This window comes from Poecile atricapillus, chromosome 1 (assembly GCF_030490865.1).
Source record: "Poecile atricapillus isolate bPoeAtr1 chromosome 1, bPoeAtr1.hap1, whole genome shotgun sequence".
NCBI lineage: Eukaryota > Metazoa > Chordata > Aves > Passeriformes > Paridae > Poecile > Poecile atricapillus.
This window is the reverse complement of record NC_081249.1, coordinates 10,894,070-10,911,539: the sequence shown is the minus strand read 5'-3', so window position 1 is coordinate 10,911,539 and position 17,470 is coordinate 10,894,070. Positions and strand designations below refer to the sequence as shown.

Genomic DNA, 17,470 nt, shown 5'->3' with positions numbered 1-17,470 from the left:
AGACAGAAGTGCATTCATGGCAGAAGACCCTGCAGCCAGAAACATCATGATTCAGGTGAACAGCTGCAGACTCAAACAAACATTCACACCTACAGACCTGGGGTTGCAGTTTGTTTTCCCCCAACTTCAGTCCCAGACCAAGAGTTGCCAGGCATGAGCTGGGCCACCTTGGCTTGCTTCCCCGCAAGCAGATAGCCCCAGAAGGGGGTATATTTGAACAGGAACTGTACCATGGTTTGTATGTCGAATCATGTAGCAAAAATGAGAAAAAGAATTTATGTGAACAAGAAGCCTCCGAAAATAACCACCCTTTCTGTATGAAATTAATTTGGTACCCCCAGATTGTTCTATGGACAAACTAAATCATTTCAGACTCCATAGCTGCCAACCTGGCAGCCCTCAAAGAAACTGATTCCCTGTGAAAACACTTAAAAGCCAACAGATATCTGGTAAAGATGAATATAGATAGGATTATGGATGTATCCCATGCTTGCGTGGGATAGAAGAACGAAAGGATCATCGTAGTGTGAAAAACAAGCACCAAAAATCAAAGTTATACCAATGAGTAATTTACTCAATTTTTTATTTTTTATTGTAAGGCCTAACCATGTATCAGTGCGTTTAACGTGGTTAAAGTTTATGACATTTACTAATGCTGAAAATACACAACTGCTTTTGTAAGACCTTGTAAATAAAATTTCCTTTGCCAAAGAAACACTGGACTCCAACTGGTTTTTAATATTTTTAATACCAGTAATCCCAAACCTCTACTCAGTGTGGTTTTCTTTTATGGTATAAGATTTATTATCATCGGAAATGCACACTTTGTAAAGAACTATTTAATTCACTTCATGCGCAAGTGACAAAGACTGAATTTGCAGGGCAGGTACATTTCCCCTTTTGCTTTAAAATTAACCTTTGTTGCAACTTAGAGGAAATATTCCTTTCCTGAGACTATAAAAGTCAAGCCAGTAGAGCCCCTAACTCTTTCCCCAGCAGCTCTCCAGCCGGAGCACCCAGAGGGCAGAGTGCCCTGCACCTGCTGCATCCCATCCTCAGCAGGGGCCAGCCAGCTCCCATCTGGTACCAGCCCCAGCGATGGGCTGGCCAGCCCTCAGCACCCCTCTGTGCTCCTGCAGGAAAAAGCAAAGGCTTGGAAGGGAACTGTAGAGGTTGAGTGGCCGTATGGAGCCAGGGCAGACTTTGCTGGTACTTTACATGCAGAACACAAGAAGGCTGCAGATATTTTGCTCTAGCTAAAAGGCGTTCGCCTCTCAACGTCTTCAGCTCGGAAAATTATCAACTATTCCGCACACAAGGGCAGCTCCAGGAAAGGTTAGATTCCATCAAGGCTATTCTTCGTAAGCCTCTTTGCCATTTTCAAAGGCCATTTAATTGTGAGCTCTGGGGTTGGACCGGTGGGGGAGGATTTGTGTGTATGCCCTTATTGTGAGCACCGTCTGAAGTGAAATGCCAGCTCAGCAGTTTCAGGCAGCCTCAACCACACTTGGGAATGCTGTAGCATCCTTAATAGATCTGCAGCAAAGTGTTTGCCAGAGTTTCAAACTCTGGTGAACAAGGCCCTTTACAGCCTTCAAGTCAGAAAGATGTCAGAAGTGTAGTCTGAGTCCTCTAGACAAGCAGCAGCTGAAGCAGAGGGAGAGTATGTGCAGAAATACTCAAAATGCTTTTCCAACAAACTACCAACACAAAAAGACATTGGCACACACAGACAGCAGTTTTGTAATATTGCACATGCTCAGAGGATATATTTTTCAATTTGGCTCTACATTTAGGTCAACTAAAATGATCACTAGCTTTTAAATCACAGGCATTCTGAAACAAATAAAAATACAAGTGGACTCACTTGGCCTATTTTCCTATTTCTTACCTGACCTGAGCTGCAGAAGTGGAAAGGAAATTAAAACCAGGCCTGAAAAGAAGACAAGCAGCAATGGCTAGTGGTGACACCTTGGCATGGGTGTGACTGGCACACTAAACACACTGATAATTCAGTGGGATGAAAGCATAGTCTTCACTTGATATATCCTTTGGGAACCACAGGACCACTTCATTAAAGGATGATTATATTATATTAGCAAGGATAATTTTTATGTAGGGAATTCTGTCACACTATGCCTGTGTGAACTCCTCTGTTCCTGCCAACAGCAGAGAGATTTGTCTCTCATCACTGTCAGCAGAGCCAACAACACACAGGATTTGAAACCTGAAATCAAGAGATGATATCCTAGCAGAAACACTGGCTGAATTACAGTTCCCTTGTTATGACTTGATCAGTTTGGACAAAATACAGTAATTTTTTCTTCATTCTTTTTCTATAGCTTCTGAGCAATGCCAGCAGCAGGAGGAATTGAAAGCAATGCTCCCCCCACACCCAAATTCTTGCACAAATCCTCCCCCCAACATTCCTGCACCAGCCACGCCGTAACATTCACAAATCTTTTAACTGTTTTTGATTGCACTCCTTCTCCCTCACTCCCTTTTTTAAAAAAATAAAAAAAATTAGGTCCCATGTGTTCACTGCTCCGCTCCAGAGCAGAATTTTAGGTTGCAACTGCAGAGCCCTTTTTAAACTCTTACAGCCCGTTTCATTGGTGATACCAGAGCCAGTTCTGCTGCGCTTCTCCCCACACCCTTCATTAGCAAATGCGACATGAACAACATGTGCAAATGCAGAGATGTGCATAGAATAAAAAATTCTATCGTGTAGCTACAAATACTCACAAAAAAGTGCCAAAATTATACTGGTATTGTACAAAGCCCTGAACTCATCCCCTTTTAAACAACATGATTTATAATACTGCTCACCTTCTGGCTTTACGATGAATCAAATGTTACTCCAACCACCTTATGACTGTTGTCAAAAAGCCAAAATAAACATGATAGTAGTTAAACTAACCTAAATGTAACTGAAAGAGCTTTTATGAATAGACACTACCTCTCATTTAAAAGAAAAATGTTTCTAGCAGAAGAGGACAGTGATTGCAAAGAAAGACTTAATATTTCTCTTTTTACAGTGCTTCATTAATTCTTAAGCTAAAACAAGTTAGTGCTATGGAAAGTATTAGCAATGTAAAAAGGTGGCACTCCTTTGTGCTTTACAAAGAACTACTGTTTTCATCTGTAAATCTAGAGACTACTGATCTGTGCAGAGATTACTTCTGTTTAAGCCAAGGATCAGCGTCTCTTCAGCAGGAATTTGACTTTAGCCTGTTTTATTGGCTTTTGCAAGATTTATCAGACTGCTGAAGGCAGGCACCGATACATATTAAAGTTTCTTGCCGATACTGGAAATGAAAAATAGAAGAAGGGCCAAATATCAGCTGTCAAGTACTGAATAGTAACCCTTTTTTTCTCCCCTTGATGTTAAACATTTATTTTGTCTGCTCTGTCATGGGAAAACATTCCCGCTCAGTGGCTTGGTTTGGGTGAGCCTTGCCCCCCCGGCTTGTCATTCTCTCGCTGATCTATTTGCTTTCCAAAGCCTCTCCTCTCCACTTCTGCCAAAGCAATTTCACTGCAGGGTCTTGTCAAATCCAGGCTCAGACAAGCGATGGCCTTGAACAATTCCTTAGTGCTAAAAAGGTCAAAGATCCCCGACATAACCAGGTTCCTCGTTTCCTCAGCTCTGCACACATATGCCTGCAAAAACCAACTCTCTGCCCAACTCCAGTGCAAGACACCTCCGGTGTCCCAGGCTGCAAGATGTTTTACAGCAGCTATTAAAAGGCAATATAAGATGCCATATAGCAACAAGAAATACAGCACTTGCAGCGCAACCGCCCGGAGGGAATCCCCTCCCAGCCGCTTCTGCCTATTAACTTGAAAGATTACTTCTAAGCATGAAATTACGGTGGGGAAGAAGCCATACACCCCCGAGCACGCTTGTTTTCAGGAATTGCGCTGAAGTTCACACCCGAGCCGAGGTGCCCCACAGGCGATGTGCCGGGCAGGTGACGCTGTGCAGCAGCGCGCTGCCCCCAGAAACCTGCGGGGTGACGAGGCGAGCCCCGCGCATCCCACACCTCGGTGGGGATCAGCACAGCCGCGATTCCCCGGCTCGGCTTCTCCCCTCGCCAGCCCGCACGGGCACCGGCAGCGGCAGCGGCACAGGTACAGGCACAGGCAGGGACAGAGGTACAGGCACAGGCACAGGCACAGGCACAGGCACAGGTACAGGCACCGGCACAGGTACAGGCACCGGCACAGGTAGTGCCACGCGTGCGTGCCGCTCACACCGCCATCTCCTACGTGTGCCAACGGGGCGCATCCAGCGCCCAACTACGGCCTCGGGAGCGGGGAAAAGGCGCCGAACCGAACGCCCTTTCAAGTTCCCAGAAGAGAGCCGGCGGCAAGTTGCGATTTCCCGTGCGAGCGATGACAGGTACGGCCGCCCGCCCGCCGCAGACGGCGGCCGGCCACGCCGCTCGCCCCCGCGGCGGAGCGCGGGATGGCCCCGGGCCGCGCCCCCGCCCGCCCCCGCCGGCACCTGCCGCCCGCGCCCCTCACCGCCCTTACCCCCGGAGCTGCTCCCTCATGGCGACGGCTGCTCGGCGGCTCCTCAGAGGCAGAAACAGCGCGTCCGCCCAGCCCCGCCGCTCAGCGCCACTGCGGCCGCCCCGCCGGCAGGGAGGGACGGCGGCAGCGAGGGAGGGATGGAGGGAAAGGGAGAGCGGGAGGAGGCGGCGCTGCCCGCCCCGCCCCGCTCCCGCCCGGCGGCGGTGCCGGCGCTGCCCGCCCTCAGCCCCCATCTCCCCCCTCATCCCGGCTGCGGGGCGGCTGAGGGCACCTCGCCCCTCCCCGGCCTCCCCAGGGCTGTGCAGCTATTCTGGAGGAAGCCCTCGGGGCTTCCTTTGACTTCCTTTAGAATTTTTTTGGGTGTTATTTGCCCTGGCGCAGGCCGGCCGGAGAGAGGGGTGTACTGAGAGGCGGTAAATCAGTTCGCCCTCAGAGGGCTTGGGAAGAAAACTTAGCTAAAATATGCACCGAATCCAGGCAAATTTGAAATGGGCCTTAACCTGCACTCTTTTTTTTTTTTTTTTATTTTTTTTTAATTTTTTTTTTAGCGTTTAATTTTGGTGCTTAAAGTGCCGACGGGTTGATTTATTAGTGGAATCAGGTAATTCCGTTTCTAAGGGCTTGCCTTGGCCCCGCAGGGAAAGAAGGGTGAGCATCTCCCCTGGATCTCAGTGCAGAAGAAATAGTGCTGCTCACGCCGAGTTACTGTTGCAATGTTTCTTTGCATTAATTCCTTCGCAATATGCATTACACAAAGAAAAGCCAACAATTTTCTTCTAGTGTCACAAGCATTTCAAATCAGTGGCAGGCATGTTGTACAACTATGTCCTTTAATCGTTAAAATAAAGCTCCCAGTCCTTCCCATAATCAAGTAGTTTTCCAAGCCTTACATATTGTGATTTCCTGGTAAAGCCACCCCAAAACCAACGTCTTTCAAATCAGATTCACAGAATGGTTCTGGTGCGAAGGTACCTTAAAGAGTAGCTAGTTCCACCTTCCCTGCCACTGGACTAGGTTGCTCAAGGCCACATCCAGCCTGGAACACTTCCAGGGATGAGGCATCTCCAACTTCTCTGGGCAACCTGTTCCAGTGCCTCACTACCCACACAGTAAAGAATTTCTTCCTACTATCAAATCTAAATCTATTCTCTACCTTTCAAATGTACAAAAGAATCTCTGTTTTTACACTGGGAAGATGCCTACCTAGAGGCACAGAAAATTCATCCCACCCCTGTGACATGGATGTCAGTAAGCATTGAAGGGTGTTAGCCTAAGCACCAGGAAATTTAGGGCTCCCCTTAAGGCCCCAGGTAGTTTGATTATCTGATTTTATGAAAAGTTCAACAAGCATTTCAAGGAAAGCCCACGGGTTTTTTTTTTCTAGAAGCATTAATATGGGAGATGCTTAAGGTTCAACCCCTCAGGCCCTCAAATACAAAAATTAGTGGGATTAAATGCTAAATTCTTATAGTTTCTAGATGATTTAAGTTATTTTAACAGGTCTAACTCACAGTTAACCTTGTATCTGTAATACTACCCCAATATGGAAAGAAAATAGAGGAATAATTTTTGTGTAAACATAAATCTCGGCGTTAAAACTCATTAGACTGCGAATATTCCATTAATTCAGTGGACCTGGTATTAGATAAATTACTCTATCTATATCTTAGTTTTGACATGAATAAACTGGCTGAAGGCTGTCAATTTTGTTATATCAGCAGTCTCACATTTTCTCATTTTTAGCCAAGTTTTAAGAAGTGACAAAACTCTCCTTAAGTCTTTAAAATAGGATGATTTTCATCCTAGCTGGGAGGAACCTCAGAGTTCACTACAAGGAGAGAGCAGCTGCTCGTGTCATACAAAGGGACGGGTAGCCAGAGGCCAGACGTTTCACAGCAAAAGTGGTTTGTTTTCCTTCAGAAGTATCTAACACTGATTCCCCGATACACATTCCTTCAATTTTCACTGTTTCTGGAGCTTCCTGGCCTGCCTTAACAGAAGCTTGATGCTGCTATTATCATGCTGGTCTTCTTTCCCATACAATAGTGCCAAGTAATAAGAATTTAAAAACCAGTCTGAAATTCTCATACTTTGCATAATCTTCTTTCTCCTTGAGTTACAAATAAAGCATTGTATTCAATTAGACTCACAGCAGGTGAAAACCCCAATTAGTGAATCCATTTTCTTGGCTCTTTTTCCCTACCTTACACCCACACACCACTTTTTTTTTTTTTTTTTTTTTTTTTAACAATAAAGGGTAACTCTGAGTCACTCTCCAATTGAAAAGCAAATTAACCCTTTGATCTCCCAAATCAAACTATTACTCACTTAAGAACATCCAGGGCAAAACAAGAATGTCGAAGGATTAAGGGATTAAGGCCTATTGACTTTATAAATTGATTAAAAAAAAATCTATTTAATGTAGTTCTGATTGTTGTCTCTAAATTCACAAAAGCTTTTAGTTATTTTGATTGACCTGAAAATTATATTTTTGCTGTATAATGTGCACAAGTAATTCCACTCTTACTCCAAATGACTTTTAAACTAGCCATAATTTATTACATAAATATATTTTGTTTGCAGTGTAAATGGTTACTGTCTTTTCCATTTGTAATTGAAGCCAATTTTTATACCATACTTAATTTTAAGCCATTTATTTGATAAAACATAGTCACCTCCCTATAAAAAATTAAACAGGATTACAGAGTAAGCAGAGTTTTAATTCCCTGTGGTGCTTTTCTAATGCAAGGGCTACTCAGTCAACTTGTGCATCTATATAGAGACCTTAATCAGAAGAAGAGCAGTGTTTATTTCTCCTATACTCTTGTTTTGTCCTGAACAGTATCTAATCAATCTATCTATGTCTTCAACATTTAATAACACCAGGTGCTTAAGTGGAAATCATGGCTGCCTCAAAAAATGAGGGATGATATTTACAAGCGGTCTTATTACCCCCAAAACTCCTTCAGGAACAAAGACAAATAGAAAGATAACTTGGATGTGCAGTCAGCTGAATGCATTGCTTACTGTCCAAAGGGTCACTGGAATTTCTGCATTTAAGGAAGCAAATTTTTCAGTTTTAATAAATTCTTCTCAGAATGTCATCCCTTTTCAATGGAGAAAGAGCCAGAGCCATGTACACATTAAAACTAATTTTGTATGAACATAAAATAATTGATTCCTTAGCATTAACACTTGAGTATAAATCTTTGTAAGTTTTATGTACAAGATTAGCATCATCTCTCCATGTTACATATTTTTTTTATTATTATTATTTTTAAACTAATTCTGCAGTAAATATTACAGAGCTTGCAGCAATGTAATGCCCAGTATGGGAAGGGTTGGTCCCCGGCACGTGTGACAGGAACACTTCTGTTCCTGCTGAATGCACAGCGGCTCAGCTTTCACATTCCTTTGGGCTGTACTTGCTTTTACTACAGTAAGGACACCTGATTAAAAGTGAAATCTTAGTCACTCTACAAGATGGGTACAATGGAGCCTCAGGAGCAGCCTGTGCGCGCCTTATGTTGCACTGCACTGCATGCTGTTGCTGAAAGGTGAATGAGAGGGTGCCTGTCATTTTGAATATATGAAATATATGTATGAATGCCTGCCTGAAGAGATCTTGGAAAGGAAAATTTCGGGAGGCTGCATTTATTTTTTAAGGTGTTAGTGACAGCAGCAGAGTGTTCAGTCTCTGCTGCCACGTGTATGACCTTGAAAAGAGGAGAGGAGCGGGACTGAGGTTGGGTATGATTGCACACATCGCTGGGAGGGGTGGAGAGCACATCCCAATCCCACCAGCACCGTGAGCTCTTCAGCTAAGCTCCTGTAAATAGCAAAAGATCTTTTCTCCTTTCCATAAGAAACCACAGCAAAGAAAGAAAAAAAAAAAAAAAAAAATTAAGGAAGGAGTAACCCTTACTCTTCTGGGATGGAGATGAACTCAACTGTGAATAGACCCAAGAACAGGAGATCAAGATGCAAAATGCTGACATAATGCTAGAAAACTAAAAGTAGTAAAACCTTTTCTGAAGTAAGGTTTTTGGAAAGCTAACAGGAGAGGAAAAAAAAATATATATATTAAAAAGGAAGATTTAAAATCTGCCAACTGAAAACATAGGTCAAACAAAATTGCCTGCTGATCTTTACAAAGCACAAATAGGACTTGAAAAATTATAATTAGAGCATAGTAAATTCTTGGTTTCAGGAATCTGTATTGCCAAAATGAATGGTTATCATTATAGGGAGTAGGGTTGAGAAAAAAATGCAGACTAATAAGGATAAATTAAACAAAGCAGCAAAGACAAACTCCATTTCTTTCTTTTCTTTGCATGCCCAGTTGGAAATAAATGATTGTTTTCCCTCCTGGAGAGATTAAAATGAGAAGGATTTCATAAAGTCTCTCACTCACTGGTTCTCTTTTCACCTCAAAATCTTTCTTTCTATGCACAAAATTATGTGTTGCAAACACAAAAGCTGGCTTACAAAATCATTAACTTCTCTACTGTTTCCTATCAATGTATAGATCTCAGTATCAAGAAACTCTGTATCTTGCAGTCCTACTTCACTCAGGCCCAGAAAACCCGATCCTAGCTACTGTTCACCCAGCATTCCCAATTTCTAACAAGCTTCTCCCTCTTCCAAAGGCTTCCACAGACATTAAAGGAGAAGAACGCCTTCTTTTTTTTTAACTAATTTACTTTTTGGTTGTGTTGCATTCCATAATATAAATATTTTTTACATTATTAAATCTAATTTTTTGTGACTAATATAATACAAACTTTTTTTTTTTCTTACATTGAGGACCTTATTTCAAAATGTTTCTATGCAAACATATATAGGAGAGAAAATACTCCTTTGAAGAAAAACGCCACTGAGATCATGCTTGGAGATTATTTACTAGGATATCCCAATGGTAAGACTGCAGTTAGGTAGTAAAAGAAGACAACAATGAAATCTACGGCATTTTATGACAGCTATATACAGACAAGTTCCCAGTCAGACCACTAGTTGGGCAGACTTTGCACTTTTGAATCAAATGCATTCATGTTTTGCTGTATTCTGCCCGTATTTTAGCAATGGATACTTTGCTGTGTTCTCACAGAAACTTGTAGTTTCTCTTGCTTTACAATATGTGTTAAACCTGTCCTAACTACCTTATTGTTTCATCAGCGATTATAACATACCATATATAATATATAATTCAAACTCAAGAGGCCCTGTCTATTTTTATGTACACACTAGGCTTTTTCATCCTCCTCCCAGAGATGTTGAGGCCATTGACCTTAGCACAGATCAGTTTGAGATCCACTTCTAACCTTTTCCCTTGATTGGGCCATACAGAGCCTTAATGTGAGAAAGGGATGGTTCTCCCTTCCTGGTAAATCACATTGACATAGTTTCAAAACTAGAGTCTTTAGCTTCTCCCCATACCCTGGTGCAACATGAGCAAAGCTTAGTCCTTCTGCATAGCATGACTGCTTTGCTCTCCCTTCCTAAATGTCTTTAGGAACGTAGATGTGGGGACCCAGAAAGCAGAGCACTGCATGTGGGGAAGGAACCAGCCTAGAGAAGCTGATGGCAGAGGGGGCAGCTACACCTAACTGGCCTCAGCAGTAATTCTGTCCAGGCTAGCTCCTTCATCTCATCCAGGTGACATTTCTCATCATCTATTTGCATAGAAATGCAGCTTCAGGTTCATGGCTGTGCAACTACAGGTTGCACGAGGTCAGCAAGAAAAAAAATCTGGAAAGCAAAAGCTTCTCATCTGCTGTTTCTGAAATTGAACTTGTTATTTCATTTCTAACAATATCTTATGAAAAAAATACACTTTAGCTAGAAAATGAGACAATTGTTCATACAGCTTTGGCAGCACCTTTTAATGGGAAGTGGCAACAATCTCATCTTGTCCGTGCCAAAGAGGGAAAATTAGTGTTTATACACAGGCATTTGAAACAACTACAGGCACACAGATGCCTACATTGACTGGGGCTTCCAGAGACAGATGAACCAATATCAGCTATAATGGAGCCATGTCCTAGGGCACAGATATTATTTTATCCTAATTGAATCTAAAAGTATGTTAGCACTTAAACACTTCAGTAAAGAGGGATATAAAGGAATTTTGAGGTAAGATAAAAATTATTTCTTAGTAAGTGGATTTCATTTAAGTATCCTGTGGCAAGTCCAAGCATTTATGCTTTAGCACATGTCCAGCGTAATTCCAGACAACTTCTGCACCTTCCATTTAAATAACTATAATATGATTCTCCCTACAAAATAGTGCTCCCAGCTTTTACCCTTAGATATCTTTGTGTAGCTCCTCCTATTCCCCAGCATAGTAGCTGGCAGTTAATTCAGGGAAGAATCCTGTGGGTACCAGCTGAGAGGAAAAAGTTTTGCTAGACTATATTGCACAGTTTAAACATCATGCTTATTGAAGCCTAATAACATCATTTAGTGGAACTGAATGTCTAGGTGCACTTCCAGTATTTCATATGTTAAGTTGAGCCAAACGTCTCACAGTGCATCTCAGCAAGGTGTCAAATAGCTTGCAATTCTACTGGCATACTTTCATTCAGTTCTTTGATCTCAGTTATTTAAAAAAAAAATGGACTCTCTTAGGGAAAGAATAAACACGCAAAATGATGATTTCTTTTCTTGCAACACGGCCAAATTTCACTGTGAAAAATTTTTAATGAAAATCAGAAATGCCTTGTCAGCCCAAGTCAAAGGGCCTTGAGATTTATGATCAAAGGTACACAGATGAATTCAAGGACCTGCCATAGTCCAGTATTGAATCAAGAACAATGGTGAATGGTGTTTAGCTCGAAGTCAGCCAAAACACTGTTTTTCTTTCTATACTGAGCATTTTTTCCACACTGAGCTAAACAAACATTTGTATTTGGAACTACTTGCTGCTTCTTTAGGAAATTGCTTTCAAAGGTGTAATCTAAATCCTGAACAATCCATGAAGCCCTGAAATATTAAGGATTTAAATATTGGTAATGGTCCATATTAGCATTCTTAGAAACCTGCTGCTACATCTGACTCCTTTGAACATATTATCAGAAATGTCAACCTACAGATCTACCATATCAAAATCTTCAGCTTTTTCTAAAATAGCCCAGACTTAAAAATTCTTACTGCTAGCACTAAGTTACCCATCTTTATTATCTCCCTCAGTGCATGACACAGAAAGCCAGATTATTTTAAAAGTTTAGAATAGCTTATTTCCTATTATCAGGCCTAAGAAACATCGTACAGTTTTTGTCACCTTCCTTCCAGGAAAAAAAGAAGGTATTAAATTCAACCAAGATTTCTCTATATCTACATGGTACACTACAAGTACAGAGCACAGCACTCAAACCATTTGTTTATTTAATAGTATCCAGAATTTGCCATTTTATACTGGTATAAATTTAATACATAGGTACCATATTGTGTACTGTGTTGAAGATTTTCTAACTATCATTAAAGTTAGAATGAAGGATCTTCAAAAGTCACACCTTCTGCCTCATAAAGCATTACAAGTGTTTGAGCATTCATCTCTAATCCCAAAAAACAAAATCAGTTTGTCATATAAAAATAATAAGGTGTTGTTTTAAATCATCATTCTTCTCATCAGGTAAATAATTTTTCTTCATCAACAGCTCTGGTCTGTAGTTGCTAACTTAAAAAAAAAAAGTAATTTTGCAAATAATTATCACCACTTTAGTTAATGCCTTTATACTAACACACATCAGACAAGAAAAAATAGTAATAATTAAAAACAACACCTTCAACCTTATCTTTTAAATAAAACAGGGTTAAGATGTAGTTTCTAAATACTTTTGTACTTTACCAATAACATTTATTTTGCTTATGGACATTTTAATTTTTATCAGTGTTGAGAAATTAATCTCTTGTTACTTTTCCACAGTTTTGTTGCTGCAGTTGCTCTTCTTTCTCATTCTTAAAATTCTACTGCAATTATTTTTCAAATTATTATCCTTCTACCCATGTCCCTCAATTTGTTCTGTTTTTAGGGTAACTAACAGAGCAAATAATTTATTAAGGATAAAAATAATTTTGCAAAGATTTGCAGAAGCTGACAGACTAAGAATTCTGCCAAATAGAACCCAAGCAGAGAGTGGAGGATTAGACCCCATCTAATCCACTGTTTTTTTTCAAACCAGGGTATTTAATACTGAACTAAAACCTTTGGAGAGTTTTATTTTTAGCAGCTTTCCATATTTTTGCTCCAAGAATTAAAATTTAGGAAACAAACCAAATAAATGTATTTCTTGTTTGTGGGTAAAGTATCATTATTAAAAGTCACCCTTCCCCAAATAAATATTTTTTTACTTTATGCCATATTTTACTTTTTCTGATAGTTTCATTGGAAACATTATACTTCACTGAGCTTTAAAATTAAAAAAAAAATATTAAAAGGGAATTTATGCAATGAAAACAATCATTTGGTGATGACAGGACACTGTGTTTGATAAGAAATGAAGAAAGTGACTGTTTTTACTAATTATTTCCATGCCAACATTGTACATGAAACTCGCTTTCAGTTTGGAGCAAACCAGGCCAGTGGGGCTGTGTTGCCATTTAATTAAATGACTTGGTCTATGAAACAGCCAAGAGAGAGCAGCTCTCCAAATGTGGCAATATTTTGGCTGTTTGAACTTTCTAGTGGCATATTATCTTAGCTACATTGTTATGTGTGTCTGCCCTGAGAATAATTGTCATTTCTTGGTCCAAATTTCACACAGTGACCCTTTTCTTACTGCTGAGAGGTGGATGGCCCTACAGCAGGGCCATGGTATTCCTGTGTCTCCCACTTAGTGCTCCCATGGACCCAAAGCAGAATTTCACATTTATAAGTCTTGATTTTAAAAATGTAATTTTTTTCATTTCAAATTATCTGGCCTAATGTTGGAGTTGATGCTGCTGAGCTGCTGAAAATAACCATGGTATCTTTTTGAAACTGAGCCTGTCCCTGCAGAATAAATCCATCATATGAAATGGCTACAACCTCTCCTTACCCTGGGGAGCCAGACAAGTTCAAGATCAGCTCAAATGCCTGGGATTTATCTGACATGCAGGACAGTCACAAGTTCTTTTGTGTGTTGATCCCCAAGCATTTATGATGAGCTTCACAAAGAAATCAGTTGGTAATCAAAGTAGTAAGTTTTTAGCAGGGTATTTTCTGTTCAGAAAGCAGATAATCTGACAAAAACAAGTCACTACCAATGAAGTTTGATGAATATTTTATATGTAATTTCCAAAGTTTCAAAGCAGCAATCAAATTTTCTATTAAAAACAACTATTATTCCTACTATTTCTTTTTTTTTTTTTTGTAAACTGGCAGAATTTTTGACAGAATTATTAAACTGAGGAAGCACTCCTATTGCATACCAGCATTTGTTTCTTAAATTTTCTTTGTATACAAAGCAATGGTTTATGTAGAAATTTCTGTTAAAAAGTGGTAAAAGGTGGGATATAGAAGAATATTCATCTGCTCCCTTGGACTGTCTGTATTCACACAACACTTCTGCAGCTTGCCAAGTTTTTGAGCTGCAAGAGCACAGTGTGTAGTGACGATGCTCTTACCCTTTTAGTGACTTGCATACTACACACTGAGCTGAATTTTACTTCCAAACAAAATTTTGGCTGCATTCCTTATTGAGCACACGTTGTTCTCGCTTTGACAGACTATCCCATTCTCTCATTTAAAACAATTTGATGCATTTTTATTTTCTTTTTTTTTTTAAATTTGTTCCTAGATGGGCACAGTTTATATAACCAGCCACCAACTCCAACATTGAAAAGTTCTTAATTTAGCTCATTGTGCTTAAATCATATTTTCTCTACTTTGTTTTTTTTTGGTATAATTTGCAATTATGAGGATAATTTTAAATACCTTTTAGAGCAAAAGGAAGTGTCTGTTATAGAGACATGTTGAGTTTTTCTAACTCAACATTTAATTAAATGCTAAGCTTGACATTGTGTAGTTTGGTGAGAAATTCAGCACTGGATATCAGTGAATAAAAAGAATACGTAATCATAAGCAATGCTGCGGTATTATATGGTTCTATATTATTATATATTGTGTAAATATAATTGGCTTTAATAGTGGCTTTTAAACAGAGATGGATTGCTCTGATCCTCCCTGCCTTCAAGCCATCAGACTGACCATAAGTAAGTACGCAAATTTTTGAGTAGTAGTAAGAGTACTTAATTGCTAAAAATACTGCAACACCAAACCTATATTGTTATATATTTATATGTAAGAGCAGAACTGAGAATGCTATTTTTAAGAAGGCTCTTCAAATTTCTTTAATTGGTTAGAAAAAAATAAATAAATTGGTCTTTACTGGAGCATAATGGCATAAAATGGCCTTATAGTGAGGACTACATGTAGAAAAAAAGGGGAATTTCAGGCCTAACTACATTTTCTGTCAGCCAATATTTTAACCTAAAAGGATCATCTGGTCAGCCTCTTCTATGGTGTGGAGTTAATGCAAAAACAAATAAAAAGAATGGTTACATCTTTTGCAGACACATGAAGAGGACAAAGGTGGATAGGGAAGCAGTGGATATACAGTTTAATAACTTCCAGCTGCTGTATCAGCTGCCTACTGGTAGGTATGGTGAAATAAATAAATGATCAAAAAAAATCTAATTAAAAAAACCCAACCATGTCAGGATGAGTTTTTGTAAATAAGAACTTGCAAGACAAGTGATATGAAAGCAGCAAGATGATTAAAATGCAGTATCTTATTTATTATACATTAGGTAGATCAAAGCTCCTCAGAGATAACAAGAAACTGATTGGGGCTTGCCACCTGTTTGGTCTCACTAGCTGTGGAATTTGTGAGGTGAAGCTGTTTTAAAGGTTGTCAGTACATGCTACACTTATGAATGGCTTGAATTGATAAAAAAACCAAAAAACCTAATTATTCTTATTTTGCTGAAAAGATTAATTCATTATTCACCAGCACATATGTTACTTTGTTAGTTAAGACAAAGAGGATATGCTATGTAATTCAGGAAGGTTTCAGAAACAAACAAACAAAATTGCAGGCAAATGCTCTTACTTGATACACATTGCTTTAATATGGTGGTAAAAAGACCTGAAGAGTATAAAATTAGAATATATTTGAGCTGTTGCTTTGGAGAGTGCTGAGCCTTACATCAGACTGAGCTCAGAGAAGAAAGATTGTGGCAAGCAAGTTGTCCAGGAAAACTGAAGTCTGGACAACAAGGCAGGAGGCAGTTTTATAGATGTTTTTTGGGTTTGTCACCTTTTTTGTCTAACCTCTCCACAAAGAACAGAACAGCTGTGACTTAGGGAAATGTTTGGGTATAAATGTCTGACTATTATTGGCAGAATCTACTAAAGAGCAGGTTGAGAAAAGCTGAGGGTCTGCAAGGTGCAACAAGGGAAGGCAAGGCAAGGGAGTGACAATCTGTCAGTGTCCTTGAAGTGTGCCACAGAACTGGCTAAAGAGATGAGCAGAACGCCAGTCTGGAGATGTCAGAGCACCACTGGGCTCCCAGGTCTTTAAATCAATATTCGTAGGAGATAAATTTCATGCATAGCAGTAAGAAAAGGGGAGTCAGTAAGGGTAAGAAAGATCTCTTTAAATTGGTGGAAACTTAATTTGAATGGATAAAACTGGGGAAAAAGCTTCTAATTACATTAAAAGTCATGTGTTCCAAAAGAAGACTTGTTTGGAAGGTCTCTGGGTGTTACAAATACACCCACTGACCAAAACCAAGTTGAGACAGACACATGAGAAATTATTCCCCTTGGCTGACTCAATTCAAAGCAGAGAAGACTACTGTGAGACCACATGATGTGGGCATTCCCTCACAGGCGAGTTTGATAAAGGATTCACACTGACAGACCCTTTTCCACTCCTTATTTCTAGAATGGTGAACAAATGCCCCTGAGCAAAGCAGCGCTGAGGGTTTTGCGCTCAATTTTCTCAAGAGAACATTGTACAGATAGAGATTTGCCTTTTGCTAGCGGCAAATGTTTATTCCACAATATTTTGGGCACTGATGTGAAAAAACATGATACATGAGAGGGTATGCTGAGAGCCACATTCTGATCGCTTTTAGAGTACTAAAAACAAGAAATAACTTTGCTGAAATCAATGAACATATCTCTCGATCCATGCAAGCTGCTTTAAATGCAGAATTTAAATTTGATTTCCAAACTTCTGGCAGCAAGTCTCATGAGAGCTGAATCTGCTACAATCATAACCTGTGGGTCCTCTGGCTCTTCTCACTTCAAGATTGTTAAGAGTACAATGAAATATTTCTTCCTTTTTCAAACTGGTATCAGTAGAAGATACAATAGCATATGAAAGTAAGTTTTAACATGTAATAACCATATTAGTAAGGTTTTCATTGCTTTTGTGCCAGTACAATTAAAATAGTGGAAAAACAGATGAATGAAAAATGTGAAGGAATAAATATTTGCCAAATAAAAAGATAGAGAACACTGTCTGCAATGGAATTGTTCAGTAATATTACAGCGGTATTAAAAGCATAAGCACTCCCATTAACAAAGAGTAATTAGGAAACAAATAAGGTAAGCCCAACTATAGCCAGAAACCTAATCCCATGGTGCTTTATAACAAAATAGCTGACTTTAGATTCTGAAGTTCAAACCAGTGTTTGGAAATGATGGTGAGCTCATCAGTATGAGATCTTTGGGAATCAGTTTTCTAACCTCTAATTTTCAGGTGATACTTAAGGTAATCTGAAGTAGAGTGCTAAAACATGCTATTCAACAATGGTGTCCTACTGGCTAAAAAGATCTCACTGCCAGAAATCTGGAAGAAATTTCTTTCTAAACACTGAAGTAAAATTTCAAGATGCCTGTATTCCCAATTACTTGCACTAAAAGTTTATAGATGAGAAATAA

At 39.7% G+C, this 17,470-nt stretch overlaps 1 protein-coding gene across 8 annotated transcripts in view; it reads right to left on the bottom strand.

The window, feature by feature from the left end:
• DMD (dystrophin) overlaps positions 1 to 17,470 on the bottom strand; it is a 1,141,085-nt gene that overhangs the window by 80,350 nt on the left and 1,043,265 nt on the right. For 4 of the 8 annotated variants that reach the window (XM_058829416.1, XM_058829414.1, XM_058829417.1 and 1 more), the window contains exon 1: positions 4,540 to 4,689. The exons of the other annotated variants lie outside the window; for them this stretch is intronic. In XM_058829416.1, coding sequence (XP_058685399.1) covers positions 4,540 to 4,559 — 20 coding nt within the window. In that variant the 5' untranslated portion in view covers positions 4,560 to 4,689. Of the gene's footprint in view, positions 1 to 4,539; positions 4,690 to 17,470 lie in introns of those variants that run through there. 8 annotated transcript variants of the gene reach the window in all.